Genomic DNA, 19,188 nt, shown 5'->3' with positions numbered 1-19,188 from the left:
GAAGGCCTGCCTCAGTGCTAGTCCATTAAATTATATCTAACACATAACACTCTTAATACTGAGCCCACAGCCAGATATACCAGAGATTGAGCTTTAGAAAACATTGTAATATTAGATACATCTCCCTCCCTTCCTGTGATTCAAATCACCTCTCTCCCCTAGGAGCGGTTAACAGTTTTTAACACATTGGTCAGATTCATAAACAAAGTAAGCATTTTTTAAAAAGTTTAAAACACCTATAAGAATAAACATAACCTTCAAAATGTACACCTCTCCTCGCAGGAGAAGAGAAACTTTTTAAACATCATCAGGCTCTGTGTACAACTCCAACAGAATTTGAGAGGCCTGACAACCTCTCCTATAGTCTTCCAGGGGCAGATGCTTCCCTTCTCCCTGATCTCTGAGGCTTTCACTCTTTGCTTCTTGTCTTCTCAAGTCAAAAGAATGAAAAGGGCTAGCTAATGAGTCATATCAACTCCCTTCTGGGCAAAACTTTCTGGAATGTAGATGAAGGGAACACTGAGAAATATATTCCTGAAACCAGTAGCCATATGTCTCTAGTACCCTGATCTTCTTGCCCAGATATGGGTTAAGAAAAGCCAATGCAGCATTACAAAGTGAAGGTGGGTGAACATCTAAAAAAGGAATTGGTAAATATCATAGGCCAGTACGATGTCATCAGAAGCATGTCACACCAGAATAATTTCAGTTATTGGTTTCAAAAAAACTAGACCTGTGTAGGGTACCTATCCTTCTGCAAAACATTTGATAGTCTGACTATATATTTGCTGACAGGATGGAAAAAGATAGCTGATCAGTTATACAGTTAGAAGGATTTAGGAATGTTGAAAAACCAGAAATGATGAGTTTAATTTAATGTATTGGCAATCTGGAAGGAAGTCCCAGTGATGTACCTCAAAGATCTGTGCTTGCCCTTTAGCTGTTTAATATTTTTTCAGTGACTTGAATAAAGACCAAAATAACATGCTACATTTATCTGATTTTTCAGGAAAAAAATCCAGAAAGGATAGATAACATTTTTTTACAGAATAAGGATCTAAAATCAATTCAAAGTCCTTCAGTTGGTTTAAAAAAAAAGTTTACTTCATAAGTACAAGATGGGAGAGCTGTGCCTATATAATTGTTTGTCTGAAAAGGGCCTGCATTTTTAATTGATTATAAAGCTCAATATAAGTCAACATTGTGATACAGCAACAAAAACGGGAAATAAAAGATTGCCTTGAGAAGCATTATGTTGAGAACCAAATAAGCAATAATCCCACCTTCCTTTGCCCTAGTTCTTCCCATCTGAAATATGGGTGTTCAGTTTTGGCCACCACATTTTAAGTAGGACATTGATAGAATAAAAATAATAGAAGAGTAACAATGATGGTGATTATGCCAAAACAATATCAATCGAAGGAAGACAGAACATTGTCAGGTTGGGAAAAAAGGCTAAAGCCCTTTTCTGTCTTCTTTGCTGGATCCTTCTTCAGATGAAGCCCTCTAACCACAAGGGTCCCCCAGGGTCCTATTCTGGATCCTCCTCTCTTCTCCCCCTAGATTTCTCCACTCGGCGATTTTATCATCTTTCATGGATTTAATTACTCTCTCTATGCTGATGTTTCTCAAAGCTACCTTTTCTGCCCCATCTCGCTGCTACCCTCTAATCTCATATGTCCAACTGCCTTTCAGACATCTCAAACTGGATGTCCAGTAAACATCTTAAACTCATTATGTCCAAAACAGAACTCATTAGCTTTCCTCCTAAACTGTCCCCCTCTTCTACCTTCCCTATTATTATAGAAGGAATCACCATCTTCTCAGTCTATCAGGCTCAAAACCTAGAAGTGATTTTAGATTCCTCACTATCTCTCAACATCCCTTCCCCTCCAATAACCAAGCTGTTGCTGAGGCCTGTCAATTTCACCTTTATAACTTTTTGATAATACATCCCTTCTTCTCTAAAACTGCCACCACTTAAGTACAGGACTTGTAAATCACACCTTGATTATTATTATAGTCTGCCAGTGGGTCTGCCACCCTCAAATCTCTTCTTATTCCAATCCATCCTCCATTTAGCCACTAAAGAGAGTTTCCTAAAACACAGGTCCAATCAAGTCACTCCTCCTACTCAATAAACTCCAGTGGCTTTTATTGCCTCCAAAAGCAAATTCAAAATGCTGTTTGGTGTTTAAAGCACTTCATAAGCTAGCACCTTCCTGCCTTTTCAGTCTTCTACCTTACTCTCTGATACAAACTAGTAAATCCAGTGACTGGCCGTTCCTGGATATTCCACAAATAAGACACTCCATCTCTTGGCTCAGGCATTCTCTCTGGCTCTTGCCCATCTCTGGAATTCTCTCCCTCCTTTGCTCAGACAACTAACCTCACTGGCTTCCTTTAGTCCCAACTAAAATCTCACCTTCTACAGGAAGGCTTCCCTAACCCTTCTTTATTCTAGTGCCTTCCCACTGTTAATTTGTCCTATTTACCTTTTATGTATAGCTTGCTTTGTATATATAATATATATTTATATATATATGTGCATATACATACACATACATATATACATTCATTCATTCATCCATTTGCTTGTTTCATATTGTCTCCTCTTTTTTATTGTAACCTCCTTGAGGATAGCGACTTTCTTTTACCTCTTTTTCTATCCCAGATCTTAGCACAGATCCCCACACATAGTAGGTGCTTTATAAATGTTTATTGATTAAGCGAGCAATTCATGTTTAGTCTCAAAGAGTGACCTAAGGTGGACAGAAAGCATGTTTTCATTTATTTGAGGGGTTTTCATATAGAAAGGAAAGGCTGGCTGATCATTTATTATAGATATTGTAGAGAAGCCTTATCTTCATTCAAAATGCAATTCATCTCCACTTTTAGTGTCCTCCTTTCCTAACTACCTTAACTTAGAAAAGCCAAGGTCTCCTACTATATCCAGGATTATCACCGGATGGCATAGGTCAAGATCCAGTTACTTAGGAGGAGAGAGTTAGGTTGATGACTTTGCAAAGTTCTACCTCTCTTAAGTTACTTGCAAGTCAAGACATCACGCTCCTGATATCATTGGTCCTCTTCAATAAGGAAGGATGAAAAACAACAACAACATGTATTATATGTACTTGTTTCCCCTTTAGAATTTAAGTTCCTTATGAGAAGGGATTTTTCCAGTCCTTTTATTAGATTCCTTAGCACTGTGACTGGCATATAGTAAGTGCTTCATAAAATTGATTGTTATTTAGATTATTTATTAATTGATTGGAAATGAATAAATCAATGTGATGTGACAGAAAAGTTTGAAGTATAAGCCCATGAATGAGTACATTCATGTGGCTGCTGTCTAAGGACTATCCTAGAAATACTGGGAGAATTTCATCCCCAAATTGGTGACAGGAACTTGCAATTTGCAACCATGAATAGTCAGAAAAGTGTCAACTAAAATGTGAAAGATCCATGATTCTCATTGGTGATGGGAATACTCACATGTAGAAATTACAAATCCTTGAGCTATGAGTTATGGGTAAGAGATAGGAGGACACATACATATGGACTACATGTGTATATATGTCCATATATATACATACAAATATACATATATATATATATATATATATATGACCTAATAGACGAGAAGGTACCAAAAAAAGGTAATTAAGTAAAGACTTCTTTTGCTTCACACTTTTGTTTAGAGTTGGTCCTGGTTACAGTGAGTTACTTTCAATTCAGCATGTCCTATAAAATACTCTAATCTCTAAGCTTTCACCTCCCCGATCACGTAAATTTACTAATTATGAATTACTTAAAATTTTTAAACTGTCATTTTTTTATATCAGGGGAAATATATTTAATCTGTTTAAACTTGAAACTACACTAAGACTTTTGGGATTTCCTGTCTCTATGTATATTTATGTATGTGGTATATGTATGTCCATTTATGTATCTAGTTTTGTGTTTTTCTTTTGGTAGAATATATTGGGTTTGTGAACAAATTCATATATAATCATTCAATATTTGCTTTTGATCTTGATCTTTATTCAACAAATTTTAGTAGTTTATATTATTTAATAGTTTATGTCCAATTAAAATCTTACAAAAATCTGAAAGAATGATCTTGAGTTTTTCTATATTTCAACAAGATGTGTGCAAAATACACAAAAGCATTACAGGGACCAGAGGCAAAGAAAAAGGTGATCAGAAAACCCTTTCATGAAGAGTTTGGAAGGTATCTATAAATTTGAGGATCTTGAAGAATATGGAGTGGGGGGGAAACTTATGTAATAGGAGGGTAGAAATTATTTCTTTACTTCATGTATTTGCTGAAGAAACTCTGACCTGGAAAGAAAATGTATTTTAATAATTATCAACATTTATAGGGGCAGCTAGGTGGTGCAGTGGATAGAGTACCGACCCTGGAGTCAGGAGGACCTGAGTTCAAATTCGGCCTCAGGCACTTAACACTCACTAGCTGTGTGACCCTGGGCAAGTCACTTAACCCCAATTGCCTCACACACACACAAAAATAAAACATTTATAGTATGACTATTTAGTAACTGTAATAACACCACACTGAAAAACACAAGACATAAAACAAAGATACAAATACTGAGACCAAGTTCTAAAGATGCAAATGATGAAGTACTATCTGTTCCTGAGAGTATATTGATTGACTGCAGAAAATGGGATTTTGTGTATCAAAGAGATACTGTAAACTAAAGCCTATTCTTTTCTCTCTCCATCCTAAAACTCTTTAGAGATTATGCAAATGTGACTATGTGCAATGTGCAACCTTTCACCAAAAGCTTTCTCTTTTTCCCCTCTACATAAGAGCACAAATAAGCTATTATGACTGAATAACAATAATTGTGATTTGCTATCAGCCCACATCACTTGAAATATTAAATTGGGCCAGATTTTAATGGGTGATGAATGCTAGTTACTGAATCAATATGAAAAATTGTAGTTAATTTAGGAATATTTTTATTACCTCCTTGTTGATATCCTAGTTATTTAGTATTTCCAGAGCTTATGATGTAAGAATTTCAATTATCATGTACTCTTTTGCATTTTGTAGTTATTTTATTTTGAAATATGTTGGGTGTTTTTTGGTGGTTTTTTTTGCTTTTTACATCATTGTAGTTTTCCACAGTATCTCTCCCATATTCCCTTCCAGAGAGTTATCCCATATAATAGTCTTAAAATTTTGTTTTTAAACAAAAGAAAAACAAAAAAAAAATGAAGAGGGAGAAAAACAGCAGAACTAGTTAATATATGCAAAGTCTGAAAACATGCAAGATGAAACACCTATGGGCCTCTTACCTCACCAAAGGGATAGGTAGGGAATGTCCTTTCATATTTCTTTTTTTTTGAGTCAAACCTAATCTTTATAATTGTGCACACTCATGATGGACTTTCAAAGAGTACTAGAAATACATTTATGAACTGAATTCTTCTCACAACTTTGCCCATCTAAGTTTCTTACATCATGGCTCATGCCCATAAAAGAAGGAAAGAAGGAGAACTATATCTGGAAGTGTTTCTCAAATTCCTTTTTAGTAGAGTCTCTCTTGATAGTCATGTGAGATACAAAATTTCTGAAGATTAGAGTTGTAGAGGACAAAAGATGAAAATGGCAGGAAACTGGAATAGATCTCTTTTCCTGATTTCACTACAGATGCAAAACTAAGGGAGACTAGAGTGGTGGTGGGATTACAGACAGTTGTGTGCTGATGGCATACTTACAAGAACTATGGGATTTTTTTCTTTTGTGTAAATGGAAGGCATTTTTTTCCTATCCATTTATGCAGCAACAAAGTGAAATATAAGAGGCTTAGGGTTACATGATCTTTTAAAAAACAGAACATTTTATTCTCTTTTATGTTACATTCTGGTGTGCTGATGATTATCCTAGGTTTTTGGAGACTATATCCTTGGAACACATCATGCTAGGAAGATTCCCAGTTTTCCCAATTTTTCTCCAAGTATAAACTTGGTCATTACAATTACACAGTGTTTAATTATTGTTGTTGGGTTTGGGGTTTGTTTGGGTTTTTTTGGTTTTTGGTTTTTTTGGTTTTGCTGTTGTTCTTTCAATTTATATTCCATCCTTGTGCAAATTGTTTTCCTGGATGGAAAACATTTCCAATGTTACTCTTTTTTGTGGAACTTCTATACCTTTAGTAAGCCAAGTATTAGTAAGATGTGTGCTATTCATAACATGAACAAGTCCACAGATCTCAGTGGTAAATGATAACCTGACTAGAAACAACTGCAATGAGTGGTGACAACTTCAGCAGGGACCTCATTTTTGTTTTATCATATGGCAATCAGGCTATCCCTTATGTATAGGGAGGATCAGTGAGCAAAGTGGGAACTGAGGAAGTCTCCTTTGTGGAACCAATTATACTGTCTTACCCACCAGGCATCTTAGGAAGAAAATAAGGCTCCCTGGGATATTCTTACTTCAAGTTCACCCTCAAAGCTTCATTCTATACCAAAATTAATTTCAATAAAGACTACAATACTCATAGAAATTGAATTGTAGTCAGTAGAAAGTTACTTGCAACACTTAGAATGGTTCATTGGCAGTCATGTGGAAAAGAAAGCCAGTTTTCACATATTTACATCAGCAGTAATCTAGGTTGTGTGGAGGGGTGTTTCAATGTGATGGCACTGCTTCTTTCCTGGAGCTGCCATTATTAGGGATAGCTGGTACTTCAGAATCCTTCTCTGAGATGTGTATCCATCTAAAATAGTGTGGAGATTTTTAATCTGCAGACTTTAAGGGATTCTTAGGCTAGTTAACCAACCTGCGCAAACCAGTGGGCAGCCTACTAGAGGTCCCTACTCTCTCTGAAACACAGAAGACAAACAGAAAATTCTCTCTCTCTCTCTCTCTCTCTCTCTCTCTCTCTCTCTCTCTCTCTCTCTCTCTCTCTCTCTTTCTCTTTCTCTTTCTCTCCCTCCTTCTCTCCCTCCTTCTCTCCCTCCTTTTCTTTCCTTCCTTCCACCTTCATCAGTGCCTAAGCATCTAGATCAGAGGAAAAAACAGGACCTGGATTGGGATGAATATGAATATATGGCAGGAGTAGAATTCCTTAGGGTACCATATCCTCCTTTAATTTCTTTGTTCTATAACCAAAAAGTTACCTCTCTATAAATACCCATCCCCCGGGGCTGGGAAGGGGATGATGAGAATCACTCAGCTTTGGAAAAACTCTGGCATGAATTTATATACATCATTAGTCTGATTGTTTTCAGGCAGGATTGATAACTGATCTATGGATGTACCTGCAGCCAGGCCCTGTGGCAGGCTGTTTACAACCTGCCTTTCCTGTGCCCATGACCCCTGGAAGTGCTTGTGCTGCAGGTTTGCAAATATCCCTTTAGCTATAAACCCCAGAGCCATTCACTGACACCTAAGGTGAAAGGCTCAGCTTTTGGTCCGACTGTTTTGTTGTGTGTCTAAGTCACAAGGAGTCAATACTAGGAGTTATTTGGCCTAGAGTAAAAAAACAAAAACAAAAAGTTTCAATGAAATGAGTTTCCAACATTTCTGCCTTTATGCATGACCTAGGTTTTCCTTTTGTCTCACTCTGTATTATTAGTTTGTATGTCATTCCTTTCCTAGGTGTTTACTTCTAGAATTGAAATTTAGAATTGTATTATTAGATTAAAATGAATAATGGTTTGTAAACCATATTTTCTCAAAATTCATACTTTTTTTCTAGTCCAAAACATATATGTGCAGCTGGCAAGGAGAAGCACTGTGCTTCACAGTGGATTTTGCCTTGGGATTCACCTGTTTTGACAGTAAAACAAAGGTAAGATGTAAAGGAGTTCAATATTTTATATGTGTGTGTACATATATGTGTACATATATATAATATGTATGTATATATATATGTGTATGTGTATTCTAGGTTTTAATAACAAGTTTTTGAAGTGGAACACTTATTTAAATAATGATTCCCTTAGAAAACTAATGCATAATGATTTGGAGGTTGGAGGAGTCAGAAGGAAAGACATTTAAAATATTAGTCAATATGATTTAATATATACACGACCCTTGATAATATAGAGTGCAGTTCTCTCTGATAACTGAATAGCAAGGGGATTTTTCAAGGTTGAACCTAATTGTCAAGCTCATATGGAGCCACAAAGCCATTCATAGGGATCTCTGGTGGCTACATATTGGCTTGGTTTTAAAATATAGCATTATCTAGGTTTTATAGTATTTTTATTTATTTTGTTATACATTTCCCAATGTCATTCAACCTGCACTGGGGAATTTTTTGGGCTGCATTTGGCCAAGTTTGATATCTCTACTTCTGGGTTTGAGCTAAAGTGAGGAATGTCACAAAAGAGTGTTGAGTGAACAAAACTTAGCTATTCAGAGAAACTACAGACAGTTATACAAAACCTATGCCTTCTCCCACTAACATTCAATGAATGCACTTTGAAAGAAAATATATTCATTTTTAGACGTCCTGCCTGAGAATCCCAAGTATTAGCAAGGAGAAATATATCCTACTCGATATAGTTGAAGTAAGGAACAGAATCAATTTCTTGTCATCATAAGCCTGAATGATCTTTGAGACCTATATTTTCAACCTCTTAAATTTAGAGCTTGTTTAACAACACTGAGACTATAGCTACTTGCATTAAATTGTAAGTTTCTTGAAGGATTGTCAGGGATTGTCTTTTGCCTCTTTTTGTACTCCTAGCATTTAGCACCTTGCCTAGAACACAATAGATGCTTAATAAAGGTTTAATTGATTAAACAAAATATTGTCCATTTATCTATCAATTTTTCTATGAACCTCCATTTTTACATGCATATAGAAAACTTCACTTAATATAAGTATGCTGTGGTTGATGGAGCATCACATGTGAAATCAGAAGACCTTATTTTTTAACCCAGCATGGCTACTAACTACTTGTATTATCTCAGGCAAGTTACTTCATTGTCCCTGAGCCTCAGTTTCCTTATCTATAAAATAAGAGAGTTGGAATAGATAATTTTCAAGGTACCTCCCATTAAGAACTTGACCTTTATTAGTATGCTGCTATTACAAAGTCTATCATTATCATACTTATTATAATGTGCATAACCACCTGATATGATCTCAATGACCTATTGCTCTATTTTGCATTTTTGCAACATTTTAGAACTAAGTAACTGGATTAGCAAATCTGAAGGAGCAGAAAACTGTCAATCAGTTTAGCTTTTTCAGGCACCTTTTCAAATTCAGTTCTTTAAAAATGTTCTCTTCTGAATATTAAGTAACCAGTGCAATCAGTTTTTAAACATTTATAACAAGGTCTTTTCTCACTTCTCTTGAGACTACATGTGTATGAAGAGCAGATCATCTACTTACTTTGCATTAGTCGATGAGTTGTACAGAATTCAATTTTTCATGCCTATTAGTAGGATATTATCTCACCCAAGAATATTTGTGTTTATCTTAAAATCCTAAACATTCAAGAACAATTTCTACTCTAGGCTGTCAATATTCCATATAATATTCATACAAAAGATCAAGTTCTAATAACTAATCCCTGGTAATCTTACCCATAAACGTATGGCCCAAGTGTATCAAAACTGATGGACAATTATAACCTCAGAAGATAAAAGGCAGTATGGTGTTATGGTAAGAGCACTGAATTTGGAGTCAGAGATATATGTTTTTATCTTTATTGCTTTTTTTTGGGTAATCTGAGGTGTCACTCTGCCTCCCTGAATCTTAGTTTCCTCATCCTGCATTGATCCTCTAATTTTTCAGTCTTTCTACCTGTGGTGTCTACTCTTACAGTTGATGTGTCTCCTTATCTCTTGTGTGTGTGTGGCAATTGGGGTTAAGTGACTTGCCCAGGGTTACACAGCTAGTAAGTGTTAAGTGTCTGAGGTCGGATTTGAACTCAGGTCCTCCTGAATCCAGGGCCAGTGCTATATCCACTGTTCTACCTAGCTGCCCCCTCCTTATCCCTTTTAACTTAAACTCTCAACTCCTGCCTCTCTAGTTTTCACCTGCCTTCTAAAGTTTCTGGAGGCTTCTCTAGAGATGGCCCTCTGGCCATCTTATGATAATTCAGCATTGGCCGCAGCACAAAAAAAAGATGAATTTGGGATTCACTCTACATAAGAACTTCCCCAAAATTAAAATTCTTCAAGAGTAGAATATGAAGTCTTGTGAGGGATATTTCCCATCATTAGACATATTTAAGTATAGGCATTATGACCATTTAGAAGGCATAATGGAAACATAAAAGTAACATTATTTGATATATAGAAAGAAGAGAATACAATTAATTTCTGGCTAATTTAATCTCACCTAGAGTATTGTGTTTCTGAAGATCATCTCTTTCATCTCTAAGAACCTGAAATAAGTTGTTCTCTGCTGAACATCTTTAAAGAATCTAAAATAATTAGTAGGACCACCTGTCATGATCTCCTCCAACTTACCCACCCATTCATAAGTTTCATCTCTATAGTATGACAAATATTTCTGGGTTCTATGAGTTACCCTATGTATCTTCACTTCTCACATGATAGCTCTTGAGCTGTAACCAGAGTATTTCCTCTTAGCAGATAGCCAATAAACACAATTGGTTCTTAGCCAAAGCATTTAATAAGGTGGCATAGTAAAAACAGTAGCTACAAAATATTCTCCCTTCAAACTTAAGGTGAATTCATCCACAAATATACAAAATGCCCATGGGAAGAGTGGACTCAAACTTATAGTACAGTGGTAATGAAGAATAATGTGATGATACAGGAAGATACATGAGTAGCAAAGAGAGTTCACAACTCCTGATGCTGCAGGGCCTTGCTTCACTGAGTTCATGTGTAGCAACCCTTGCAATGTCTCCACAGGGTAGGTTGTTGTGTTCCCAGGCTCTGCTTCTCTTTTTAACTTGACTCTCTTCTCTACTACCAAGGGTCCTGCTCCTTGAAACTGTTTCTTCCTTCAAGTTTCTTTGTATATCTAGGGCTCTCTAGCATGTTCTAGTCTGATCCTAGCTAGATGCAATATTTTCTACTTGTCAAGTAGCTCCCCTTTGAAAGCTACATAGCTGATGAGGGAGGTAAGAGAGAGAAATTTCCTTCTTCCCCCTCCCCCATAGACAGCACCAAATTTGTAATCTCTTTCACTCTCAAGTTTTTTGGTATCGCTTTTAGCTACTTAAATCCCCCAGAAACATGGCTAACTTTTTTGTTCAGCCAAATAAATTGTTCCCTTCTTAACTTGGGGAGATATTTGTACCACATAAAGTTATCACGAGTATGTCTATGTTTCTGCAGTTAGCTTCATATTTTCTTTTTTGGGGGGTGGGCAATGAGGGTTAAGTGACTTGCCCAAGGTCACACAGCTAGTACGTATCAAGTGTCTGAGGCCAGATTTGAACTCAGGACCTCCTGAATCCAGGGCCAGTGCTGTATCCACTGCACCACCTAGCTGCCCCCAGTTTCAGATTTTCTTAATAAAATATAATTATGTAATGAGCTTTCTGAGCTGGGGTTTTGGTCAAAGATTAAATTCCTTATATATTGCTGACCTGAATTTTTTACTACTGCCAAGTTCTTTAAAAAAAAGGACTACTTGTAAAGTACAATCTTTTGTAGCATATGAGTTCACCTAGGTAATCTCTGAAGATTTTGAGATTCTATGAGTGAATTATTATGAATGTCTTCTTCTTCTTCTTCTTCTTCTTCTCCTCCTCCTCCTCCTCCTCCTCCTCCTCCTCCTCCTCCTACTACTACTACTACTACTACTACTACTACTATTACTACTACTGCCACTACTACTACTACACCTTTTACCTTTTACAGTGTCTGACTTGGGATGTCTACGTTGGCATTTATTTTCTTCCATCATTTTCAAATTTAAGCCTTCTTGATTGTAATTATAAGCCTTTTTTCTTAGGTGCTTTCCATCCCTAACTAGTACATCGAAAATTTCTATACTTTAAACCATAGTACAAAAATCTAAATCCCATTTGCTTGTCATGTTCAAAATCAGTCAATCGACAAGCATTTATTAGGTGTCTAGTATGTACCAGGGACTATGCTAAGTGTTAGGTCTTAAAAAGACCAAGATAAAATAGTCTTTGCCTCCAAGGAGCTCAAATCTTATCAGGAAAACAACATATTTATATATTAGTATGCGTATAATATATACAAAATTAATACAAGGTACTTTTTGGGAGGAGAGACTGGTTGCTGGGGATATCTCAGGAAAGACCTCATATTGGAAATGTTGCTTAAGCTATGGTTTTTTTTTTGTTTTTTGTTTTTTTTTTGCGGGGCAATGGGGGTTAAGTGACTTGCCCAGGGTCACACAGCTAGTAAGTGTTAAGTGTCTGAGGCCGGATTTGAACTCAGGTACTCCTGAATCCAGGGCCAGCGCTTTAACCACTACGCCATCTAGCTGCCCCCTTTAAGCTATGCTTTTAAGGAAACTAGGATGTCTAAGAGGGCAGAAAGAAGAATAAATTCTATGTATCAGAGAGAATGTCTGTGAAGGTATTTGTGACTCTAAAGTCTTCAACTTCTTATCTATTATTAAATATTTTTCTTCTATACTTTATTTTTAAAATAATCTTTAGTAATGTTTGTTCTGTTACTATTTGCAGTACCATTGGCTCTATAGGAAGTCCCAGGAGTGGATAATAGTATTTAGATTTACCACATCTCAGGAGGATTTCCTAGATAGATGCCTTGGAAAAATAACCATCTTAGTGCCCTTTAACAGAGAATCACTAACCACTCCTACTTCTCTCCTCTTCCTATTACATTAAAAATTATAATATCTATTAACAACATATAAATACATATGCTAACATATTACATGTACATATTTAAATTATATATAGTTATTGTTCAATAATTTCAGTTGTGTCTGACTCTCCATGACTCCATTTGGGTTGTCTTGGCAAAGATGCTGGAGTGGTTTGCCATTTCCTTCTCCAGCTCATTTTACAATTGAGGAAACTGTGGCAAATAGGGTTAAGTGACATGCCCAGGGTCACACAGCTAATAAGCATCTGAGGCCAGATTTGAACTAGCAAAGATAAGTCTTCCTGACTCCAGGTCCAGAACTCTATTCATTGTGCTACCTAGCTGTCCCAAAATTATATAATTTAATATATTATATGTGTAAAATTCATATTTTACATATATTTATATAAAACCCCCTAAATATCTACATTATTTCTGAATTACTAGTTTCCAAAATCTCAACATATACATTTTGCAGGACTGATGTGATTTTTGTTTTGCATTTCTGTAACATTTCATCCTTTGAATCTGTTTCTTTTAAAATGCCTAGGTGCTCATTACACATTCAGCAGTACAGATTTTCTTCATTAATTATAATAATGATCTTCTATTAAAATGTTAACCCAATATCTCATCATGGCATAAAGATAAGATATGTAAAGAGCTTTGCAAACCATAAAGTGCTATATAAATATTATTATTATCCTGAATTATTTTAAGGCAAGTTCAGAGAATTACAATCACTAGGGCCTGGCAATAGGCTGCATGTATATTGTCCAAGGATTATTCTAGAGGGCAAAAAGGCCCATATCCAGAAATTTTATCACTAGAGAGTGGTGGTGGTCATTGAACCTGTAGTAGTAGTAGTAGTTAGTAGTTGTAGTACTAGTATTAGTAATAGTAACAACAGTAGTAATAACAGTAGTAACAACAGCAACAACAACATTTATATGTAATACTTGAATAGCAACAGAAATGTGCCAGACACTGTTAAGTGCTTTTTTTTTTCTTTTTTACAAACACTATCTCATTTGATCCTTATAGCAACCCTGCAAGGTAGGTGTCTATTTTCTCCATTTTACAGATGAGGAAATTGAATCAATCAGAGTTTAAATTATTTACCCAGAGTCACACAACTAGTTAGCATCTGAAGCCATATTTTAATTCATGTCTTTCTGACTTCAGGTCTAGTGTTCCACTGTGCCACCTTGCTTCCCCAAATTATTATTAAACATGACAAAATGCAGTTTCGTGACATTCTGGATTTATGGCTATTGTAATTAGTTAATTCTTGTATATGACTAGGAAATAGTGAAGCCAAAATTTGAAGTCAGCTCTTATGGTTACAATTCTAAATCCAAATATTTCTATGATGTTAAAGTGGCATTTATAATGTGAAACATTACTACATTATTTAGTGTTTATGTAGAATTGAAAAAGGGGTCTCTTTCTTCAAAGTCCATCCTTAGGAAAGGACAATTCAAGGGTGAGAATTTTTAGAAATGAAACATTTATTTTTCTCTTGCTTGCTGGTGAGTCAATTGTCAGTATGCCTCACCTGAACACACACTATCATGAAGTTAATAGAGTAACCTCTCATTACACAGCTCATGAATTAACCAGTAATAATAAGTGTACAATTAGAATCTGGGCAGCCAGTGTGCACAAGTATGTCTCAATAGGGCCATATTTTATTGTCTTCCCTAACCATATAATGTACTCACTACCTGACCTGAAAATTACTAGTCATTATTCTCAGTGGCTCTTCTTCATTTCTTAGAAGTGTAATGATACACATAGCATCCCTTATATAATACTTTGTATTGTCTGCCAGTGGTATAATTACATCTGTGTTAAAAGGATATGATTCCTTCAAAGATGTCAATACTGTATCATGCTATCTATCACATTGTGGAAGCTTTGATATTTCTTTATAGTTATTAACAGTTGCTTACATTGTTTTTGTTATTTGACTTGTAGGCACACACACACACACACACACACACACACACTCTTGTGTTCTCAACCTACCCCTTTGTCATAATCAAACTTAAACCAAGCATTAAACCAAGTTCAAAGAACTGTGGATTGCATTAATATTGTACTATTGATTTAGTGAGTCAATTGAAAAAAGGTGTTATTCATCAGATGTCACCAGACTTCTCATGATATTATGATGTAGGGTTGCAGGGATATGGAAAAGGGAGCTTAGTAGATATCCATAGTCATCCATATTACAAATCAGCAGAGGAAAGCAAGCTTAATAGCCCATGCTCAAACTAGAAAAGGAATGTTCATTCCAAACCTCATACTCATTTTTAAGTCTCCAAAGGGTATGTTTAGCCTTCCCCTGAGACTAAAGTTATTATGCCTTGGTAAGCAAAGAAGATTCTGTCAAGAGATTAGATTAATGCTTTGTAAAATTGAGTGCACAGTTGTGTGAGAAAGTATCCCTAATGGGGTTGCTCCTAAAAGCTTAGCTCATTTACATAAGCTTTAATAGATCCCTAAGGTAGTTTGTATGACCTTGGCCAAGTCATCTGTAAAGTAGGGATTAAAAATATTTGTGATATAGAACTCAAAAATATATCATGAAAATACATTTACAAATCTGAAAGAACTATATAATGTGTTTATTATTCTTCAATATTATAGAATCATAGACATTTAGTGTTAGAAGGAGACTTAGAAGTCATCCTTCCATTACTCCAGGAATCATATTTCTTTGAAGTTTTTTTTTCTACAAGTAGAGATTAGATTTTAAGTGATTTACATGAAACCTATACTCCAACTTTTCCATATAAAGCACAACCTCTACAAAGTCCTTAATACCATTTAGAATGCTAAAATACCTTAGGTTAATGGGGATTTATAAAGAAATAGGTCAAAAGGTGCCAAATCAAATTAAAATGCCTAATCTACCACCTACATTGCCTTCTCATACCTCTAAAACCTTGACACTAAGGGAAAGATGTGAAACTTATCTAAAAATAAAATTCTTTCAATATAAAAAATATCATAGTTTAGTATAAAATGCAGCTATTTTGTATTGGACATTTCAGGATTGGGAGGCATTTATTATAATTTTAAAACTATAAGGCCGTCTTTTGTCAAATACATAACCATTAAATGTTTTTTTTGTTCCTATGGCTTTTTTTTTAAGGAGTAAGCATGTGTTACAACTTTAAGTACTTTGGCAAATATTTAGTTATTTTCACAACACTGCAAAGAAGAAGCATTATCTACATTTTTCAACGTCTTCCAGGGGAAACTAAGGTTAAACGATTTGCCCAAGGCCACTGATGGAGTTGGTGTCAGTCAGGATTAACATTTTTCGTTCTATTTGCCCTCCACTAGACCATGTCTTCTATACTGGAGCTATAACAGGATGTTATGTGAGAAAAGTTTTCCAGGCAAAGAAATTACATTTTCCTGAAGTTTTCACACTAAAAACAGTACCAAATGAGACAGACAAAGAAGAAGAGAAGGTGGTGGGGAGGAGAGAGAAATACAGAGACAGAGACAATGACAGAGATGGGGGGGTAGGGGAAAATATGAAGGGAGGAAAGGGAAAGAAACAGAGAGAGACAGAGGGATATGGATAAAGAGAGAAAAGGAGGAGGAGGAGGAAGAGAAGGAAGAGAGAGGGAAAGTAAGAATAGAGAGATTATAATCAAGGGAGAAAATATTGTGGACTCAGACATATAATGAACTACACATATAATGACAATAAAAAGAGATAATATTTGTAAATTACTTAGCACAGTGTCTGGCACATTTAATAAATGCTTATTACTTCCTTCCATCCTTTCGTTCCATTCTTCTTTTCCTCCTTCCTTCTTTATTCTTTCTTTCCTTACATCCTTCCTAATACAGTATTAACTGTGAGGGAAAGCGTTGGGTCTATGAAGAGATGTTTGAATCGATAAAAGCAGAGAAAGGAAGCAATATACACTCCATATAGAACAGTAGGGTGGTGTCATAGAAGGTAATCTGGACAGCTAGTCTTATGAGATAGGTTCAGGTTCCTGCTCTGCTACTTATTAGGTGCAGGCAAACCTGTCTCAGTCTAATCATTTGAGAGAAGATAAAAATACTTGTTTCTTTATCTCATGGGTGTGTGGTGAGGAAGAAATAAAATCTTTAGAAGTATACTATGGGGGGCAGCTAAGTGGTGCAGTGGATAGAGCACCGGCCCTGGATTCAGGAGGACCTGAGTTCAAATCCAGCCTCAGACACTTGACACTTACTAGCTGTGTGACCCTGGGAAAGTCACTTAACCCTCATTGCCCTGCAAAAAAAAAAAAAAAAACCAGACAAACAAACAAACAAAAAAACAAACAAAAAGAAGTATACTATGTGCAAAATATTTTGTTTTGTCATTGTCTGTTATTGTCACAGCATAGTAAATCTCTATGAAAACCTGAATTTCTTTAAATAGTATGTTCAACATTGGGTTTTTTTAATGATTAAGTAAATTTCAATGACAAATTACTAATTAATGTCATTCCTTTGCAGAATGTTCTCTGGAGATTTAAATTCTCTCAGCTTAAGGGATCCTCTGATGATGGAAAAACACGAGTAAAGCTGCTATTTCAGAATCTAGACACCAAACAAATCGAGATGAAGGTAGGAAATGTAGCCTGCCCCACCCCCCACCCCAAGCAATACCACAAAGTTTCAAATTTCATTGGCAGAAGGAGCAAAATATCTTTCCCATATGTTATAAAATAAATTCATGCACCAGGATTTTCCCTAAAATTCAGGAAACAAATTACAAAGAACATAATTTTGTGAATTTTGAGTGAATAATAGTTTTATCAATCCAAATTTTGTTCAGTTACACATCAGTTTCATGCCCCAAGATGATTAGTTTTGTTTTAAATTGTTGAATAACTTCTATTTATAGTATTTTTAAAATATGTGACCAGAAGAAACTTAATAATATTTCCATATACTCTATAGCAGTATAGAAATGACTGTTAGGTGTATGTAGGATGGCTGTGGATCTTACAAGAAAAATAAATTAAGACAATATATGCTGATTAAACATCTTTTGACAAGACATGGACAATAAAACATCCTATTTCATTTAAATTTATTCTAAACATTTTCAGTTTTTATGTAGATTAGGGATGAAAATAGCAAATAACATCCGTGTAGTATACATAAGTTATAAAATGAAGCACCAAAAAAAAAACTGGGATCAATCTCTGCTTGGTTGGACTTTTCATCTTTGTTTAAGCATATCTATGAAATTTACCTGAGAAATGAGAGGTATGTCAGACATTATATTTTAAATGTTAGACTGCATTGTCACATAAAAATGTCATGAATGACCAGCTAATCAACAATGACCAACATCATTCTGGAAGAGTCCTACTCTTCCAAACTATAGAAACAGCTAGTGTGTCCCCTATTTTCTTATCAGGTCTAATTCTCCAAAAATACAATGTGCTATTCGAGAGCTTATTAAAGTGTTGGAAGTTGCATTTGCTATTTCAAGGCCTCAGAGTTGCTATTTACTTTTGGTATCTTTGATAAGATACTGTAATAGTCTAAACTGGTAAGTGTATTTTCCAGCAACATCTATTGTTCTAGCAAGTTACCTTCTATACTGGAAGTATCTGGCCTATGGGAATAGGTTTTAATTGGGTTTATCACTGAGCATATTAGCACATTCTATCTTTTAAATATTCATCCTATTTTCTTACCTGGGATAGTAGAAGGAATTATGACGTAGACAATTTGTGTAAATCCAAAATTAATGCGTTTGGCTTGAAAACATGAATTTTTTAAAAATCAATAGAGGGGCAGCTAGATGGCACAGTGGATAGAGCACCGGCCCTGGAGTCAGCAGTACCTGAGTTCAAATCCAGCCTCAGACACTTAACACTTTATAGCTGTGTGACCCTAGGCAAGTCACTTAACCCCAATTGCCTCACTAAAAAAATAAATAAATAAATAAACCACAAACAAACAAAAAAAAATCAATAGACTTTCCCTTCAAGTTTCATTTTTCTTAAATTAGCATTAGTTTGCATTCCTAGCTACTAGGGAATTGTTTATTTGTTTGCTTGTTTGGGGGGTGAGGAATGTGACCTAGAATGGCTTAATGGCACAAAGGAAAGAAGCTAAGAAATAAAGTGTCATGGATTATTCACAAATTAAATTATAAACAAGTTGATAACCAAGGGTTTTGTTCTAACTGAATATTATTTTTAAATGTAAGATACATGGCAGCTAGGTGGCACAGTGGATAAATTACCGGCCCTGGATTCAGGAGTACCTGAGTTCAAATCCAGTGTCAGACACTTGACACTTACTAGCTGTGTGACCCTAGACAAGTCACTTAACCCCCATTGCCCCGCAAAAAAAAAAAAAAAGTAATATAT

General features: G+C 35.5%; 1 protein-coding gene across 1 annotated transcript in view; it reads left to right on the top strand.

Annotated features, from left to right (window-relative positions):
- The window catches only part of SNTG2 (syntrophin gamma 2), a 612,266-nt gene that overhangs the window by 543,592 nt on the left and 49,486 nt on the right, over positions 1 to 19,188 (top strand). Inside the window, exons 15-16 of the mRNA XM_043985274.1 lie at positions 7,743 to 7,835; positions 17,312 to 17,422. Of these exons, the coding sequence (XP_043841209.1) occupies positions 7,743 to 7,835; positions 17,312 to 17,422 (204 nt within the window). The remainder of the gene's footprint in view (positions 1 to 7,742; positions 7,836 to 17,311; positions 17,423 to 19,188) is intronic.

Source organism: Dromiciops gliroides, chromosome 2 (assembly GCF_019393635.1).
Source record: "Dromiciops gliroides isolate mDroGli1 chromosome 2, mDroGli1.pri, whole genome shotgun sequence".
Lineage (NCBI taxonomy): Eukaryota > Metazoa > Chordata > Mammalia > Microbiotheria > Microbiotheriidae > Dromiciops > Dromiciops gliroides.
Note: the sequence above shows the minus strand (reverse complement) of the source record. Positions and strands in the feature narration are given on the sequence as shown.